The sequence below is a fragment of the Parus major genome, chromosome 7 (assembly GCF_001522545.3).
Source record: "Parus major isolate Abel chromosome 7, Parus_major1.1, whole genome shotgun sequence".
In the NCBI taxonomy this organism is placed as follows: Eukaryota; Metazoa; Chordata; class Aves; order Passeriformes; family Paridae; genus Parus; species Parus major.
In genome coordinates, this window is record NC_031776.1 from 9,526,878 (window position 1) to 9,546,605 (window position 19,728).

Below are 19,728 nucleotides of genomic sequence, written 5' to 3' on the forward strand. Positions count from 1 at the left end.
TCTCTCCATTTCTGTTGGCTGTGCTTCTAGGACAGTGGCCTTCTTGTGGCCATCTGGACAATTGTACTAATTTGAGCAGCTGATCCTAAAAATAAGCTGGTCTTGGAAGAATTTATGCCATTTGGACATTTTGCTTTTTAAAGTCTGTTTTAGTGTTTCATATAATTGAAAATTTATACCTGAAGCAATTTATATACCAAGAACTTGTTGTTGTTGTTGTTGCTTTTTGCTTTGTTTTCCTACAAGGTGGTGACTTCTGTTCCTTTTCCCCCTGTGTGCCCAGCAGCAGGTGCAGCTGATTCTGGCAGAGCTGTCCATCAGCAACAATAAACTGACCTGTGACCAAGTACCTCCCAGTATCCTATTTTGCACCTCAAAGGAGAAACTTGGCTTTTATTAATCTAAGGTAAGGTTGTTTAACATGAGCTCTTTGGGACATCATCTAGAGAGAAGCACTTATTTCTTTTCTTTACTTATTTGTGTACTGACAAACATGTGGCAAGAAAGTTTTGTCTCAAAATTATCTTGAGTTCTGCTCATGCTGCCTTCAGGAGTCAAGATATATCTCTAGGATTTGGGATAATTAATTTGTTTAATGTGTGAAAATAGCAGAATGGCTAAGAGCCACCAGGGGGCATTGAAACAAAATAGACGGATCAAAATTGGACACATACAAAACTTTATTTAAAAAATTACTGATTAATAAGGAGAGAGGCACACTGTGCTGGTAATGAAAAACAAGCAGGAAGTAAAGCTGTACTTCATAGTGACCTATGTCATAGAAAAAATTCGGGACAATGGTGGAAAGACTTCCAGCTTTCTTCAGACAGCACAGAATGTGTAGTGATATTATAAGAAAGCAAGAAAGCTGCACTTATGCAATAGTCCTGATGATAGTGACAGTAGGATGTGACCAAGACATTGTACTTAGATTAAAACTAAATGAATTGTTATCTTGGAATTATTCCTATGGTAAGATAAATTAGAAGTGATTCCTGTTTCTTCTGCTATGAGACTCAGAGAAAACAGTTGCTCTGGGTAAAGAGACTTTGTCACTTCCCTTCTGTGTTCCCCTTTAAACAATGCTGTTTTGTTTCTGCACTAAAAGCAAGCTGAGCTGTTTTGTCATCTCTTTAAGACTGAAGTACAAAAGCTGGATAACAAGAAATTAATTGAGCATATGCACCAAGTAAACCTTTCAATCTCAGCTATAATCCTCTGGTGAAGAGTGAGGTGCACAGGTGGCCTTTCAACTCAGTGGCATTTACCATGCTCTAAAAGAGAAAAAGTTTTAATTTTTTTCTATAAATCACTTCAATTTAGTGGGGTTTGTAGAAAGAGCTTTTGTGACCCATAGCCTGTTGTTTTTACCAGGCTCAAAATATCTCTTATCCAACCAAACAGAAGTGTTGTGGCCAAGTAAATTGCCCCCCTGCACTGCTGTTATGTCACTGTGTGTGACATCATGCAAAACCACCACCACACCCCCTGCCCCCAGAATCATTTGTCCTTGCATCACTTTATCCTTGCACTGCTGTTTCACAATATCCAAACTATAATAGCTTGCATGGATTACTGTAGTAGGTTGGTGTGAAAATCTAAGGGATTAGATACTAATAGAGTATGAACCAGCATGAAGTAAAATTTTAAAAAGTAATAAAGGTGCCCCAGCCTCAGGTCCTACATGCTGTTTTATCAGTCCAAGTACTGCTCTATGATTAGAAAGAGATCCCAATAGCAAAGGAGTATTTCTATAGCACTTATCAGGTAAAGTTAGTCTGCCCTCATTTTCTCAGGAGTTTGTGGCACTCAGCATCTGTTTTCCCCCTTTCCTATGCCTCTGTATTTTATGCTGTGTTGGAAACCCATGTTGATTTCACCACCCCTCTAAGAGAGAGGCAACACTTTTTCACAGCAGAGCAAGAGAGCATCACAGAGCTCCTACTCCTATGTACAGGAGAAAAACGTGAAGGGTGCGTTGTTCCTGCCCCTCACATGTGGAACACAGCATACGATCACTGTTCTCTCTGCAGTTCTAATTACACCACCTTACCTAGATCACAACTGGCCTAGAAGCAGCAACTCACCAGTGGTTCACATCTAAGCTTGACAGCCTGAAGGTACAAGTTCTGAAAAACGTTGGCCCAAGAAGAGAGCAGCTCCCAAAAGGAGGCAAAAAAAGCAAGGACATTCATTTCAAAGAGGGCAGCACAGAAAAATTACCTGAGTGGTATTTTGAAGGCTGTTATAAGTCAGGATTTCAGTTTTCTAGACTTTCTTTTGTTCCTTCCACTCAGGGGTGGAGAGCAGACCTCCTGTTCAGGTTGAGTTTATTTCCTCCCCTTTTGCCAAAAGACATACTGAAGCAGCAAAGAATATTACAGGTACAGGAGAGTTTTAAGGGACTGTTCTGTACTTAGAAAAGGTGTTTTGTACACACTTCATGCCTGGTTGACATTCATTAAGCAAACAATGATCTGAAAGCTAACAGCTAATCTTTTTTCTTCTGCATTCAGCTCCATGTCAGTGGTTTATCTTCCCTTGTGCACACCCTTTACAGACAACCCTTCTGAAAACCTTGCTTACCTTCTTTGGGTAGATTCCTCAGCCTTCTCCATAATTAGTTCTTGTACAGCCATGTAATTAACTTTTTAGAGATGCCAGTATTAAACTGCTAAAACTTCTTGTTCAGTAATAACAAAGATTTCTCAAAGAGTCATCAGCTTTGTAAAATAGTGCATCTTTTCCCAGGAGGAAAAGCAAGGAGCCTCTCACCCTCATACCATCCTGGACACACAGGGTAAAGAGCAGGCCTCCAGCTCACCCCTGGAGAGGCCCACGTGAGCTGTGCAGGAAATGAGCTCATCTGACTGGTGATTCCCAGATCTGGGAGAGCATCACCTGCTGCCAGGAGACTCCCTGCTAGCACCCAGGTGTGTAAGAATCTGGCTCTTTACTTGATCTGACAGATACATGTAAATTGCTGACGCCAGCTGCCAGGGCACCCATCTATAGAGAACCCCTAGAGATGAAAAGAATTCTTGTTTAAACCCTAACAGATGATTTGAATTAACTCAGGCCTCTCAAGTTGTCTTCTTGACTGAGGTTCTTTGCATTGTGAGGCTGATAGTAATTTTACTATTTGTAACAAAACAATTATTCTTTATTTGCAATTTGTTGATAGGCTACATGTTTGCTTTTATCCCTTCTCTTTCACCAGCTTTGGACTAAGGCCAGGCAAAGACTAGTTTGCAGAGGGTTCAGGTGAATTACTGAAGAAAGAGTCATGTGCTTGTGGCTGGATTCTGACGTGACTGGGGCAGGGAGGAACTGGCAGGACTGGTTGCTTATAATGGGAGATGATAACTGGGTCATGAGAGAACATAAGCTTGGGGCTATTTCAGGAGTATAGAAGGAATTCATGAGGTGTGTGATGTTACACCACACATCACCTTACCTTTGAAAGAATTAGTGGAATTTGTTCAACTTGTCCTACTGTAGAACAACAGACTGGAGAAAGGGTAGTTAGAGCAGGAGACTTATGTCACGATATGCTGCAGATGATTACAGCATGGACAGCTTTCAAGACCAAAGATCAGCTCAACTTCATCATGGCCTGTTCTTCCATGTACATATTGTCAGTAAAACCTGGCTTCAGGAGAGGTGGTGTTGCACTCTGATTAGCTTCAGCAGAGCTGCTCACCACCTCCTCTGTGACCAATGGCACTACTGTTCCTGTGAGACTTATACATGTCATTTGTGATACTTGTTTTGTATAGTAGGGAGAAAAGTCTTGCATGCCTCTGAAGCCTAGGGATAGCTCAAGGAGACTCTGGAATTGTCTCCTTCTGCTCCTCCAGAAATTTGGCCCTAAACTGTAATTTATATGGTAGGACTCCAGACTAATGCAAGAGCCTCTCTCCCTTGAGGCCAGTGGCTGCTGAGCACACAGGGGTGGCTCAGCACACCAGCAAACCTAAATACACTTGAGCCTCATTACATTGTGCTGCTTAAAATTAGATGTGTGCCTATGGCTTTAGGTTTGTCTTATTCAGTAGGATATATGTTAGCTGAGAATAAGTAAAACATCATTAATCATTAACATCATTTTTATTATCAAGTTCAGAGAAAGAAAAAAAGTTACAATGATTTAAATAAAAAAAAGATCAATCCCCTTCAAATACAAAACTGCTAGGAACATGAACTCCTAGAAAACTCTGAATGTTTTAAAGATCCTGAAATACTGAATTCTTCATCCTCTAGGATGGTTCCACATTATTGTAACTGAATGCTGCACATTAAAATGCCCTCAACACCAGTGAATATGGCTTCTTCAGCAACTTCAGCGCAATTAGTTGAAATACTGTACACTATACATTTTCTCCCCACCAAAAGCCCTCACCAAATCACACTGGACCTCAGCTTTCACTGTTTGATTCCACATACAAGACTGAATATATTTAGAGTGTGCCAAAGGAGAAGAGCTAAGAGCAGCCACTCGTGGGCACATCAGGGGAGTGTTCAGGACGGCCAGTTCTCACCCACTCGTGATACAGTGCAAATGGCAGAAGTCCGCCACAACACAGCACCAGCCACGTCTCTGACCCTCTGCAGAAAAGTTGTACTTAAAACCAGCTTCCCCAGCACTTTGCACATAATGCAAAGGTCAATCCAAAGGGGTTCAATTCCACCTGCACAAACCTCATCACACAACTGCATAGGTATACAACATCTTCTGAGCCATTCTGGTATTCCCACTGCTCTGGTAAATGAGTGACAAGTTAAAGGCAGTATCTCTTCTCAAGTCTGTTTGATCCGTTTCTATTCCCTGTAAAAATAATGATTAAAAAAAGTTACCAGTGTGCAAAAACAGTATAAAACTGAAACATGAGCAGCCATTACAGTGAAATTAAATTACATATTCAGGGCCAATAAAGGCTTTCAGCTGTATGGAAACAGAAAAAGTTCCTTGTGCTCTCTCTCGTTAAGTAGTTGCCACATCATGTCATTAATCACCAAAGTTATAAAATTTCAGACTCCAAACATTAGCTGTAAGTTAAATAGCCAGCTTATAAACCAGCAAAGTACTACCTTAATTTGTCTTTGTATGCTAAGTATTTGTTTCTCCAACCAGAATGTGAATACTGCCAGCATCTCTAACAGGGTCACAAGACTGCTGCTCTGAACTCTCAGGGCTGACTAACACCCACTAAACACTTACTTTACCAACACTGCCCATTTTCTAAACACGCTTGCAATGTTTCTACCTAACAATTCCACAGACCAGACTTGTAAATGTATGACATGTCAATTAGGATCCAATACAGATCAATTAGAATTAAAATATGGCTCAGATGCAATTAGGCATTTCTAATATTGGTCCATCTTGCTCCAGCGTGCTGTTTTATAGCATGGGTGAGTATACAGAACTTCCAGTCATAATTCATTGCAAGTAATATACAGAAAGGTCAGCTACTTAATCAGGAAAAGTTGTCTGCAATCCTTTTTGCTGCTGCTTCAGCCTAATTTATACAACTTTGAACTTAACACATGTTTAAATACATTATCAGGTGACAATCAGACTTGGGCTTCCAATGACAAGGAATTAAAATAGAGATTAAAGGAGATGCAACTACAGAGATTTTATGTACCTATTTTAACTATGACTAAGGAATGCTTCACATTTTCCTGATTTTATTCTCTGTCCATAACTTGCAAAGTTATAGTACCTCTAAGGTGAGGGGTGGAAGTTCAAGTGCTCTTTGGTAATAGTGGATCGCCAGGTGCAGCAATCCCAGCTGGTGCAGGCCACGGCCTAGGTTGTAGAAGGACTCCTGGCACGGTCCACGCAGATCCAAGTAGCGGTGAAGGAAGGAGAATCCCTGTAACAGAAACCAAGCACAAAACTTTTTACTCCCCTCCTGTGCATTTCATTTTGTTAGCATTTTGATATGTGTTGATTGTGCTGTAAACAGAGAACCTTCTTTCTAGGGACTATGCTAGTCATCAGAGAAGGTACTTCCTTCAATATGAGGAATTAGTTCAGACACAAGCAGCTAATGATCATAATTTAGGTCGCTGTGGTTGAATTACTAATTAACTATCATAGCAGCAAGAAATGATGTAAAAATCACTGAGTATAGTAAGCAGGAAATGAGAAGAGAGAGAGCAGGGAACTGCATTGCCAGAGGGTAACATAAATAGGACATTGTTCAAGAATGTTATAAAAGCAAAACAGGGCAGTCCCTGTAAAAAAGGCAGGTTGGTTACAGAAAAGAAGTGGATAAAAATATTAAAATTAGGACAACATTTGCAAGTTCAAAACGTCTTAAAGTTGGACACTGTCATAACTGGTTTTGTGTTACAGTACTTGGTGACCTGTAGCTTTTGTCAAGATTAGAGGAAGCTACAGTCTTCCAGCAATTTCAGAAATCTGAAGAGCTCAGGATCCTCACCATATTGCGATGACTGAGCTCAGCAGCTACAGGAATTAAAAGGTACTTCAAGTTAATGAAAATACTTGGTGTAAAGTAGTGGAAATTACTTTCAAGATTATATTTGGGACTACTAAGTCCATGGTTTGTAACTGGATCTCACAGATTAAAAGAGAAACGCAAATAAGGAAGCTGATAATTTGAAGGTAGCTAAACTGGAGCTCTCAAGATCTACAAATAGAGTGGACAGAGGCACCTAAAAGGGGGAAAGGAAGATGGAGAAAAACCCACTTTCCAGGCCTGTAAAATTTGATTCAAGAATGCAGTTTATGAGACATATCTACAAAGGGCACGTGGCAGATTCCACTCTACAGCAATGCAGGCCAAAATAAATTTGAAAGAAAATTCAGATTACAACCACCAAAAAATTAGTAATATTTTCATAAACAGCTGGCAGCTATTACCATCAAGATGAGTAACAAGCTACCTTTACCCATAAGGAGAGGAAATTCAGATGGTGTAACTACAGCTCAAAAGCACATTCATCTGTGCTCATGTTTTGCCACTTCCCACTTTAGAAATGCCATCTTAATTATGAAAAATTATTTAAACAGAGTGTGTTGCAGCCATAACCATCTGCAAGACACAAAGCCAGGAAACAACAATCACACTGCCTCACCTGTACTAGAAGAGCATGCCTTTTCAGCACATATTTCTGAGAGGCCATGTGGATGAAAGTCAGGCCAATACAAAGACTGTACAAAGGCTCATCTGGGTTTGCACGGAAGGCTTGCACATACTGACCTAAAAGCAAATAAATGAATCAAGATGTTGGTTGTAAAAAGCATTCTTTAAGAAGGTAAGGGCAAGAAAGAAAATATTTGAAGTAGAAGTGTGAACTACAAAAAGAAACAGTTTAATACACATACATCAAAATACACAGGAAAAAACAGGGAAGAAAATCGTGTATTTTCAGCATCCACTGGATTTTGAAGGAAGAATGCAGATTGTGATGAAAAAATGAAAGCAGAAAACAATCAGACACAGAAAGCAAACATGGTCCTTGTTGGGATTTAAATGTGACATTTGGAGGACTTGACTGAAAGCAGCAGGTTTACTTCAAAGGCCTGCTTAAAACATGCAACCAGCTGTATTTGCTGTTTAAATTGGGCTGGTTGTCATTATTATCATCATTAGCCTCCAATTATCTTTGCAAGTTAGTTATATTTGCAATGTGTGCTAATCTTGAAACGTTCCAGCTTAATTTTTATTAGTAAAACCCTTCAGCAATGCTCTGATTTGTGTACAGAATAATTAAAGCACCAGACTAGCTTTGTGAACCTATAATTTTCTGATGAAAAAAATCTTTCTCTTTTTATAAACTTTCACTTGTTCTATTTGTTGATATTAGGATATGAAAGATATTACCAAGAGCATGCTTGAAACTGCCAGACACGAAGGCATTGTGCCCATTGAGGACACACAGCACATGATTGTCCGGATTTTTCAGCATCAGGCGGAGACAAAAGCGATGGTGACGGACATCCTGAGACTGCATAGTGACTTGGTTGAAAATGTTCCACAGCTGGGGCTTATTGACATTTTCCATGACCATGATTCTACAGAATGAGAAGTGTGCAAAAAATTAGTAAATGCTATGTATTATAAAGATATACTGTATCTTCAATAAAATCTCAGCAGTTCAGGGAAGATAACAAAGAACAGAAACTCAAAGATAAGGTCAGTGACTGAGGCAGAGAGTGAAAAACAGAACCAATGGTTCTAGCAAATCAACCAACCTATTGCACTGTGCATTTATGGAATCTGAGGCTATTGGAAAGCTCCTTCAGTTTCAGTAGCTATCTCTCATTTAGCCAAGGCTGGAAAACATTGGTCTGCCTACTTAGCATCATCAGCAGAGTGAGTACAGCCTCAGTGGAGGCAATTACAGCACAGACTGCTCTGCCTTCTCTGCAGCCCACCTGATATAGTTGTAAGCTTTCCTGAAGTTCTTGTCCAGAATCGCGGCAGAGAGCCCAAAGTACTCCAGCTCCTTGCGCTTTTGTCTATCCTCGTAGAATGAGTAATATTCCAGTGAGGAATCCACGAGGAGCTCTGCCTCCTTGTACCGGGAGAGGTCACACAAGGCATATATGGCCTTCAGGAGGAGGTTCCACCAGTCATCTTTTGTCAGAACGCTTGTGAGACCAGCAAAAATTGCTAGAAATATTGGAGCCAGAAAGTTGAGAAAAATTGGAACAAGAAAGATAATTTTTTACAAAATAGGTGCATACATCCATCTGATCTTTTCAAAAACTGTTGTCTTTGAGTTGCAGCACTAACAGCTAATATGAAGTATTTACTTTTTCGTATTTTAAGGGCAGTTCATAAAACACCAGCAAAAAGCACTCACAAAGTATGAGCAAAGGGCAAGAAATACACCCAGTTCAAGCTGTAAAGATACTACATGAATGCAATAAAGTTCCTCTCCCTAATTTATCCAGTAGTGCTTAAGAACATGTAGTCTGGCTCAACCAAGCCTGGGCCAGCTAAGAAAAAAATCACACCATTTCTACAATGTATTTGCATTACGTTCTAGATTTGCCTGTATGGTACTACCCCTGAGGAGAATGTTGGCCCATAAGATCTCTAGAGGCCCTTCTCAATCTGAATTATTCTGTAATCTTACTATTTTTCTCTGAATGGAGACTGTTCCTTTAAGATACATTATCTTCAGTTTTGCTGCCTTCTTTGCCCTAGAAATAAAGCAAGGTTCACATGGACTGCATGGATTTAGCATGCAAAATAGAAGCATTTTTATAATTTTTCAGAACTATGGAGGTCACCTTGTTGCTTTGTTTTTAATAAACAATCTGTGATTTGTTACCTTTTGCATCGCAATTTGCTGTCTCTTGGTCATCATTGTCAGAAATTTTATCCCTCGACACCTTAATAAGATAGAGGTGTCTCTCTCCAGATTTGGAACTAGATATCAAACACACCTGAGCTCTGCTCATTGCTACCTAGAAACAAATTTAAGGGCAGCATTTCAGATTATGATATAACATCCTATGACAAAGGCAGCTTTATGGCCAATCCATCTTGCTCACGTTGCATCCCAAAACAGTCTGCGACACCACCATACAGCAAGGTCATCAGAGAGAACATTCCCAACAGGAATATCATCTCTGCATTGTCCCCTGCTCCAGCGCAAACTGGGCTAAGCAAAAGCAAGATACAAACTCTTCAAGCCACTTTAAAAAGACTTCTCTTGGGATTGGAACATCCCTGGGTATATTGAAATCATGACTCTTTGCATAGAAGTATAAGGAGAACAATGCCTTTCTCTATCAGTTTCAGAAGTTTGTGGATAGTCAGCTCTTCAACCAGTATAATACAATAGCCAAGGTGCTGAGCAGGTGGGTAAAATGGAGATCTAAATACTCATGTCTATTTATAAATAAATAAAAATCAATTAACACAAAATTGCCACCACTGTATTTACTGGCTAAACAAATTCTTATTTTGTCCTTTCATCACAAGAAAATAATAAAGAAATTAAAAAGAAAATTGTTGAAATAGAAGCCAGTATCAACACCTCAAAAAAGCTCTGCGCTGAGTGTTAAAAAGCCAAGAAGCAGCTTTAGAATTCAGTGGGTTTTAAGCACACTGAGAACAGCGGGTTGAAGTCACTGTATCAATAATTATACACACAAACACACAAACAGCTCTCTGTTCTGAACACTACAAGCAGGAACACCAGTATTGCAGGCTACCTGCAACATTACCATCTAACAAAATTATGAAACCACTTTATAAAAGCCCACTAGCTTTCCTCCTGAGTTCATTCGTTGCTTGTCTTGACCCAAGTCACACCTGTCCAATTTCTTATAGTGCAGCTGGAGAGACTGGCTTACCTTCAGGAGCATGGCCAACATTGTGAGCAGCGTGTCAATGTAACCGTACATTTTGCCTTGGGAATACAACAGCGTGGAGCGATGCAGGAGTAGCTTTAATTCCTGGACAAGGGTGAACATTATTACTCAACCTCCTGCACAGAGTCAAGTTTATAAAACAAACAATTTTGACTCGGTACAGTACTAATAGGATTGTAAAAGCTTGCAGAAAGCTGTAAGAATCTGCAGCAGCAGGTAAGCTCTCCCTAAATTACTCTCACGAGTTCCTGCTCCAAATTCTCCAATTTCAGAGAAATCTGGCATGACTCTTGCCTATGGTGACACTGCTTCTAAAGAGGGCATTCAGAACCTCTGCTTAAAATAGACAGAGGCCAAACCACACAGTTTACATGTAGCATCTGCTGATCAACTTGATGTAGAGTCATGACTGGCTCTCAGTGGCCAAAAGCTTGTGCATTGCACAGAAGTTATCAGGTGGGACTGGGAAAATGCAGAGAGAATGGAGAATGGTCAGGGAGAAAGTCAGGAGCACGTGTCCCTGATGCTGTAATGGTAAGCCTGAATCCCCGGTCCTATGCAGACATCTTCAACTACTTTGGCAGAATAACACATCCTAAATGGAAGCAAAGAACACTTTACCCACCTGCTGCGCAGCGTTAGCATCCTGAGCCAGTGTATCTGGGTCATACATTGGTTCCAAAGCCTCCAGAGCTTTCTCAGGCCGGCCCAGCTGCTGCTGAAGTGTTGAAAGTGAGATTCTTGCATCAAGATGCAATGGAGCAAGACCAACAACTTTTTCATAGCTCTCTGCAGCACGCTCCATGTGTCCCAAAGCCTTCAAGCACTCTAGAAATACCACAAGCAACACGAGACACTTAAGTGGCAGAAAAAGAACTTCATTCCGCAAATACCAATTCTCATTCAACCAGTCAATCTAAAATTCCTGTGATCTTGGATAAAGGACCCTGGAAAAGCTCAGCTTTGTATTACCATCTCTCAGACCCCCATGTTAAGCAGTCCTCTTCTCACCTGCGTGCCGAAGCCACACAGCAGCCAGGTTGTATCGTTCTGAACAGACAAGGGAACTCAGGAGAGGCAGGGCTGAGTTGTATTCTCCAACATCCAGAAAAGCCTCTGCGACATCCAAATACAAGTCACCCACATATTCTACATTTTGTTCCACCAGAGTAGTCAAAAGAGGCTTTAGGGAAAACCACACAAGCAAAAACAATCAATGAGAACATTTCTTTAAGGCACGCTTATTGAAAGCTTACATTTTTATCCTAGGGTTTTTATTCCATTTGCATTCTGAACTATAGTTCCTTTATTTAAATGTTAGTTTAGAAGTGAAAAATTAAATATCTGAAATTCAGAATTCCTGAAGAAGCCACATATTTCTATTCTAGATGCTTCACACATACAGTGGGTTAAAGTATCCACCAGTGAGGAGTGTCCTTTATGAAAGAACAGCCTTCAGATTTAGTATGGCTTTAAAATAAAGTGAAAATGTATTCCCTAGTGTTCAACAACTTTTCAATATGGTCCTGGGCCTGTCACAGGCTGAGACTTACTGTGCTTTAGTAATACTTACACTGCATAATTCTAACACTGAGTAATTTCTAAGAGCAAAGATATTATTTCTGATATTATAGGCCTGTGAGCTTTCTCTCTTGGAGTGGAAGAGAAGCAAAAAGAATCTCCACAGCTCCCTCAACCACCTCAGTCTATGAAAACAGGAACAATTACTTGCTTTTACAATTTGTTAGGACATTCCCCTCCTTGTGAGTTGGTTTCCACTTACACTGACTGGCTCCAGGATGTTCAAGTGAATCAAGCACACCATCAACTTGACCGTGATGTCTATGGGAACACCCTCAGGTATGCAGCAGCTGACTTTCTCCACAGCTGTGACAAGATAAAGAATTTCCTTCTGAACACAGAGAGAAAGGTTTAAGAAGCACTTATCAAGCACCACATCACCTCCAGGTCATGCTCAGAAACTGAGAAAACATTCTTATCAGCTCTAGCAAGCGTTTGTCTGTCCTTCTCTTCCTCCTCCTCTATCTTTTCCAAGAGCTGGAGCAACATCTTCCTACTGTCTCTGAGACTAATAATTCCATGTGAGGTGAAGTGCTGTCAGTCTGCATCAACTTCAACATCTGCAATACCCAGTGCAAGAGTAACTATTCCCCTACTGATATATTTTTACAAGATGAAAACTGGATGGCTGGGTTAGAAGGAAGTTCTGAGTATGGGAAAAAAGAAAAGTACAGAAGAATCCTTTTCTGGACGAAGCCGTTTCTGTGCCGTTAGAAATCTCCAGCTGCTACATGATTGCAAACTGGTTCCTAATCATATGGTCAGTTCACAGACTTGTCGGAAATTAAAAAAATAAATTACTTACCTGGAGCACTGGATTCAACAACTGGATGACTCTGATTGTCAGTCACTGCCTCCTGGCTTTCCTGAGTTTCTACTACTGCACCTGTATCTTTTTTAAAAGATTATCAGATTAACCAGTAGGACCAGCTAAGCCAACACTTACTTGACTTTGAATCCATAGCTGATTGGCAGCTTAGTCTGAAAAGTGAACTGGGTTTCTCTTGTTTTAGTTTGGTGGTTTTTTGTGTTATATTGTTTTGTTTTTTAAGGACAGCAGAGCAGGAAGCAGCTATAAAAGTTACAAAGCAAAATAGGGTGGAGAACCAAGGTCTATTTTAGAAGCTTTCTCTCAACAAGTGGCACACAGGAGGTAACTTGGAAACATTGTGTTCTAATTCCTAGACTCATTATAGTTTTGTTTCTTATAAATTACCTGCTTAAAGTCTCCATCAGGACAGTTGCTCATAAATCAACTGTATTTTTTACCTGGTCAATCAGAGCAAAAAGCCAACAGAAGTATATTACCCATATATTGGGCTTGGGTCAGACTGCTGAAACCACCACTTTAATCACAAAACAGACTGTCTGCTGTGCTGTGTCCACTCAACAGCCTAAATAAACATTTCCAGATGAAATGACTTTGATAAAGCACGTTTCTCAAAGACAACCTACTTCATTAAATTACAAGCTACTATGCCTAGATTCCAGTTAGATGGTTAATAACGGATGCAGGATGTATAAAGAAAATTACTCTTAGGTCAAAGGTTGATATTCTTGAGTACAGTTGCCCCTTTTTTTAGAAGCTATTTAGCTGGTAGAAATAGCTGGTATGATGTAAACACACAGAGGAATGTTTAGAACTTTAAAAGGCCTCCAGTTGCCTGGAGAGCAGTCCTTATCTTCAATGAGTCAGCAGGGCTATGGGGACACCAGAGTAACTTCTTACAGCAGGCTGAGGTCATGCCATGTAACTCACTAAGAGCACCCACAGATTTGAATGGAGAAAAGGCTCTCAACAATGCAGCAGAATATACCCAGGAGTTGAAAAGGTAAAGGAAAGATGTCATAACACATGAACAACAGGGTCACAGTAACCACTTGACAGCTACTTACCCTTTTTCTCCTCAGCTGCACTTTTTTCTGGTATGTTTTTTTCAAGTACAATTCCTGTATAATCTGTAATAACCTAAAACAGAAAAGTAACTTGGATAATTTCAAAGATTTAAAGCCTAAATGGAGCAACCAGCCAATGTGACATTTTTAGACATCACAAAAGTTATCAGAGGAAAAGCTGCATTCATCTACGCAAGTAGAACCTTCGAAAAGAAACAGGGAAACGGCTCTGTGACTACAGTTCTGCTATATTGATAAATCCAGTAGCTAAACAATGTGTACATAAAATTGACTGATTGATGTTTAAGGAGGGAAGAAGTACAAAAAAGGATCAGAATTGTTTGCAGGCTCACGATCCTGTGCTCTGACAGAGAGCTGAATAAAATCTAAATAAATGAAGAAAAAAAAGCCCTAAGTAATTTAATATCAACAAATAAGAATTTTTACAAGAATAAATTCCAGCTTACAGCGTCTTTTCAATATATTTTTGAAAGTATGACAATGGCCAAATATCAACATCTTCCCTCTCAAAGCCAGATCAATTCAATTTGGAAATATGCCTCAAAAGTGAGAGTTAACAAATCTGGACCAGGTAAGCAATATTCTCTAATTCCTGATGCCTTAGAGTTAAGATGTATTGTCTTTCTGGAATGTATGCTTAGTGCTTAATGCAAAAATTATTAGTTGTAACACAAGTCTGCCAGATAAATCACAACAATTTGCATTTGAACCATCAGAGCATTCAGTATAATGATTTTAACCTTCCACTCAGAGAATGACCTCTGCTGGTATTACTCACAAAACCAGCCTGAAGATCTTCCCTAGCTGTTAAGATTATGGTCACTGCAGAGAAGGAGAGGAAGAATCCCAAAATTTCAAACCTCGAACAACATACAAATCTATCAGCCCTCAATTAATTCAATCCAACCATTAATTTAAATGCTAATTACTACAGAACTAATAGCAAGCAGTCTGTTTCTGCTGACCTCTATCTTTACAAAAGCAGGACCTCATTTTAGCACTGCAGGAACATAAACTATGAACATAAACCACCCATTCTGGCTGGCAAAGACGTGCTGAGACTGACACCCAAATACACTGAACTGTTCATACCGCCAGAGCTTTGTCGTACTGCTTGGAGGAGATGTACAGCTCAGCTGCAATGTTAACATCCTCCATGGACACAAGGTTCTGGTTCTTGGTAAAGGCCTCTTCCACTATTTCAATAGCAGAGGTCACATCATTGGCTTCGTAGTAACTCCTATAAAATACAGACATGAGATACCACATAATTCACATAGCTGATCATATGTAGTTTGAATCGAAGCAAAAGGATTTTCGTATTTCTCTTATTTTTGCTTTTTAGCAAAGATTTTCATTAGCAAATAGATGTTATGAAAGACAATGAGAAAGGAAGTGTTCTTCCTTTCCTTACAACTGTTGAAAACTTTTACGTACTTCAAATAATTAACAATTTTTTTCTCCCCTCTTAGTTAGGACATTACTGGAGTTTTCATCACAGTCTCCCACATTAACCTGCTTTCAGAAACCCCCACTAATAAAAGTGTTATAATACATATCCTTGCATTTTTTGCTACATTCCCCAAACATGATGATCAAAAGACCTTAAAACTTTTGAAACAGGCGAGGAACAGCTTTCAACAAGTAGCTCACAAGGTAGTAAAAACTGCTGTGGGACAGCTACACACTTAAACCACAAAGCTCCTGTGGCAAAGCAAATCCCAGTGTTTGCAAACCCAGCTCACTTGGCCACGTCTCGAGCCAGCTGCATGAAGCGCTCCCCCTCGGAGGGACCCAGGAGGTTCAGGATGCGCCGGTAGCCATCCATGGCCATCTTGTGCTCCCCCAGCTGCTCATACAGGCTGGATCGTACCCCCAGGTAGCGCACGTTGGTTGGATCATACTTCAGAGCTACAGGAACAAGCAACAGCATAGGAGGAGTTCAGGAAAAGGCAACAGTGGGCTTCAAATTCATTCCCTTGATTCGTGTTAGTGGACATGCACAAGGTTTTTGCAAGGACATCCCATATTAAAGATGCATTAATTCAGAAAGAGGTATCAGAATCTCAGCACCCTGAAGCAAACTAAACTAGAAATGAGAAGAAAACAAAATGATTGCCATTAGCACCTAGCATTAATTTTAAACTCTTAAAATGTTTGCTACGCTACCTTTTGTGTAGCAGAAAATAGCCTGTTTAATATTGTCCTGCTCCAGTGACATTTCTGCCAGTCTAACCCACTCCTCAGTATTGCTGGGATTTAAGTGAGCTGCAATCAGTCCAAATTGTAGTGACTTCTCCATATCACCCTGGTCTTCATAGACCATGGCAAGAGTTGAAAATGGCTCGTGAGCAAAAGGAGCTGTGAAAAGATAAAAAGAATGAGTAAGATTTATTTAAAATCCAGGCTGGAAATTAATAACTTTCCTTTCTCAAAGAACAGGTAACAGAATTCTATGAAACATCCACATGTGCTATTTAAATTCAGGAAAAAACTTGCACAAAAGTTTCTGATTCCTTTCGCTAAATTACTAAACAGCCTGACTGAATCAAACAACAACTATTTATAATATTATTCTACACTGCAAGTCATTCTGGTTATACCTTTCATCTTACAAAGACAATAAAGGCAAACTGCAAAGCTAAGCCAAGGCCCGTGCCTCTGCAGAACTGGGATGCTTGTTTCTTTCTATATTCTATATATATTTCTATATTCACTACATATTCTTAATTCTCGTCCTCATACCCTGACTTTGCTTATACAGTTCATTTTCATCTTCAGTGAAGCCACACTGAATCCTTCTCCTGCACATGGAAATCTCAACCCCATCCTTAAAGCCCAGCGGTTTTTCCCATTCTCCCATACCTTGTCGAATGATCTCCATGCACATCAGAATGGCCTCCTCACGCTCTCCTCGAGCAAATCTGATGTTGGCCTCTCCCATCAGACCCCTCAAGGCACGGGGAAGCTTGCTGCGAGGTCTTTTCTCCTAAATGGAAAAGGGATGCTATTTCTGCCCAAAGTTGAGTTGTGCCCAAATTGAGGAAACACCCTGCTGTGCTTAACACCACCTAACACCAAGCTGTTTAAGTATTAGCAATATTAAATGACCAACCAAAAGACTTGCTAATATTCATAGTTTTCTGACACTGGCAAAATTGATTTAATGACTTCTGAAATCTTTCAAACAGTGAAATTGTAAACTACAGTGCTTTTAAAACAAAGACAGTGTAACAAACACCAGCAGAAGCAGGATTATCCTACATGGAACAATTTTCAGGTAAATTTCTCAGTAAGCAGCTAAAGTCACACGAAGTGGCATTTATGTGCTATGGCCAAGGGACATGTGGAAGTTACATGAAAGTTTAAATACTTGCTTTCATCATTTTCTTGGTCTCTCGATTAAGAACCATCTCCAGAGCAAAAACATCTCCAGCTGTCAGCTGCTCAGTAGTTTCTTCTTCCTCCTCTTCTTCTTCCTCCTCTTCTTCATCCTCCTCCTCTTCATTTTCCCCAAGCATGGACGCAAAGACCCGATGAACAGATTTACTGACCCCATCTGCTGTTTCTTCTGGTTGAGAAAGAAGTAAAATAGGTCTATGATATAATGAAGAGGATATGCTGCTTCTCTGGACAAGTGCAGAGAAAACAGCAGCCCACTTGAAGCAGCTACTATGTAAGAGTGCTGCCTGCAGAAATGCAGAAAAACTATTAACAGCCTCTTTGGTTTTAAAGCTCTGCATTATTCATCACCAATGCTTGGTACAGCCCAGCCTGTAACGTCTTTTGGATATCTGAAATGAAAGCAGGAAGGAACACAGAGAATGAAGCCACAGTTTAATCAACATTTTTCTCAATCCAGAAGAATATTAAGCAATTTTCAAGCACTGAGCTGGCCGACTGCAATAAGCTTTTCAGTTGAAGAGGCTGTAAGTGAGCAGAGGATTCTACTACACAATAATCCAGCAACCAATTTTCAGTAGTAATTGAAAACAAGGTCTTGTAACCATTTCACCCATGACAACAAGTACCTTTTAACATGTGTAAATGCAAAATCCAGATTATTTGCATTTCTCTGGAAAAAGAACAGAATTTTTTTAAAAAGGTAAGAAAATGATGCTAAGTACTCTGAATCAATATGCTTAAGGCATATATTTTTTTAAAAATTTCCCATTTTTTATTTGCAACTTCTCATTACGAAGTGAACCCAGGATTATAACTGACCACAGATCTATATACAAAACTCCAAATATGTAGGGTTCAAAGGTTTGAGGTGGAGGATTGGACGCCTGAAGATTTGATTTAAAAATAACCAAAGTATCAGGCAGGGACTGAAAAAGAAATTGATCATGTATTGCCTATATTGGAAAGGAACTTGGGGATCACACTTGGGTTTATGGTTATTTTTTTAGACTTGGATAAGTTTGGTTATTTTTATTCTGACTTGGATATTGAGCATCTAAACACAAGACTGTTCCTACCCTACCCCCATCTGAAAAAAAGCATAATTGTTAATTTCTCTTTTATTTCAGTCCCTGCAGAGACCAGGAGGAGAAAAATTGAGCCAGTTTTTTATGAAGTCAGTTATCAAAAAGTAAATGTTTCCCGTGCCTTTTTAAATACAAATGATTATGTTAAAAACACCTACCATCAGTTTCATCCTGACTTTGGGATTTCCCAGATGCTTTTCTGGATGAAGATGGGGCCTCTACATCTCCCTCATTTTCCTCAGCAGATGCATTTTCACCCTCCTACACATACCAAAAATACAAATTATTACCTCTATAAGAATTACCCACTTTTATTTCCCCCATTTATTTACAGTTTCCACTTGGCTTTCACTGGCAGTGCAAAGGCTGGAAACAGGTGGGATAAACACTGCATTTTTAAGTGAATAAAACCTAGCATTACTTGCTTTCAAGATATTTATGTTCTTATCAATGTGGGTGACTCAGACGGTGACTGTTCACACTTCTTTTGACTGAACAGACCAGTCCATTGCTTATTTAGTATTACAGTGAGGTGGTTACATGGTTGACTGTACTAGAAAAAAATCATATGTGACAGACAAATCCTTCCAGAAGCCTGTCAGTAACAAAATAGCACTCATTAATCCGGTAAGAAAGCTGCCCTGGGACAATACTTCTTCCACAACAGCTGAGTTCTGCTCAATTTGCTCTCTGAAGACCAAGAAATGCAGAAATTCAGTAGCACCTTGACACAAGTACAGCAGAGTTAAAAAGAACTGCAACACTCCGACAAATCATACCAGTTTTCTTTTAATCACACCGCCTATCGTGTCGGACACAAAACTGTGTCTCCCCATATTTACTGCTGCCGAGAAGTCGGACGAGGAGCCGCACTGGCTCTCTCCCTTAGCTGTCAGATGCTGGTGGGGGAGCTGTAGCAGCATGATCTGGATGAGTTCATCCCAAACCAAGCACCCACAGCTGCGGGGCCGCCGCCTCCGCCCGCAGCGCCGCGTCCTGCGCTCCCCGCACACAGCGCCGCGCCGCCGCCGCCTCAGCGGGACCCTCTGCCGATCTCTACACAGAAACTCGCAACTACGTACCCGCAGAAGCAGAGAGCTGAGCCCCTCCACACACACCGAGCAGCGGCCCGTGCCCTGCCAGGCGCTGTCGTGAGGGTGGCGGCCCGCGCCGTGGGGCGGCCAAGCGGGGCGGACTCACCTTCTCGCGGCTCTTGCGCTCCTCGCGGCGCTGCTCGAACTCCTCGAAGGAGATCTTCCCCTCCAGGTACTCGATCAGCTCCGGGCTGAAGCCCGACATGGCCCCGGCGCGGCGCGGGGGAACGCCGTGAGGGAGGCACCGCGTCCGTCCCGCTCTGGCTCCGCCGCAGCC

At 40.6% G+C, this 19,728-nt stretch overlaps 1 protein-coding gene and 1 long non-coding RNA gene across 3 annotated transcripts; one reads left to right on the plus strand and one right to left on the minus strand.

Annotated features, from left to right (window-relative positions):
• The first annotated feature begins 287 nt into the window (after positions 1–287).
• LOC107207383 lies at positions 288–7,933 on the plus strand. The gene is made up of 4 exons (XR_004498392.1): positions 288–406; positions 2,752–2,933; positions 6,368–6,497; positions 7,846–7,933. It is a non-coding gene; the product is annotated as an uncharacterized LOC107207383 (long non-coding RNA).
• GTF3C3 (general transcription factor IIIC subunit 3) lies at positions 4,092–19,722 on the minus strand. 2 transcript variants are annotated; one of them, XM_015634343.3, is made up of 19 exons: positions 19,558–19,715; positions 18,516–18,618; positions 17,245–17,438; positions 16,733–16,856; positions 16,037–16,228; positions 15,613–15,778; positions 14,960–15,107; positions 13,847–13,919; positions 12,756–12,842; positions 12,153–12,256; positions 11,381–11,552; positions 10,995–11,197; positions 10,352–10,453; positions 9,322–9,457; positions 8,417–8,654; positions 7,863–8,053; positions 7,114–7,238; positions 5,730–5,882; positions 4,092–4,828 (listed from the first exon to the last, which is right to left on the minus strand). In XM_015634343.3, exons 1-19 carry the CDS (start codon positions 19,654–19,656, stop codon positions 4,706–4,708), a joined length of 2,733 nt encoding a protein of 910 aa, XP_015489829.1. In that variant the 5' UTR covers positions 19,657–19,715; the 3' UTR covers positions 4,092–4,705. The 2 variants fall into 2 exon arrangements, 1 of the variants encoding a protein (XP_015489829.1); XR_001522724.3 differs by lacking the exons at positions 4,092–4,828; positions 5,730–5,882; positions 7,114–7,238; positions 9,322–9,457 and having other exon boundaries at positions 8,041–8,053; positions 19,558–19,722.
• Positions 19,723–19,728: the final 6 nt, after the last annotated feature.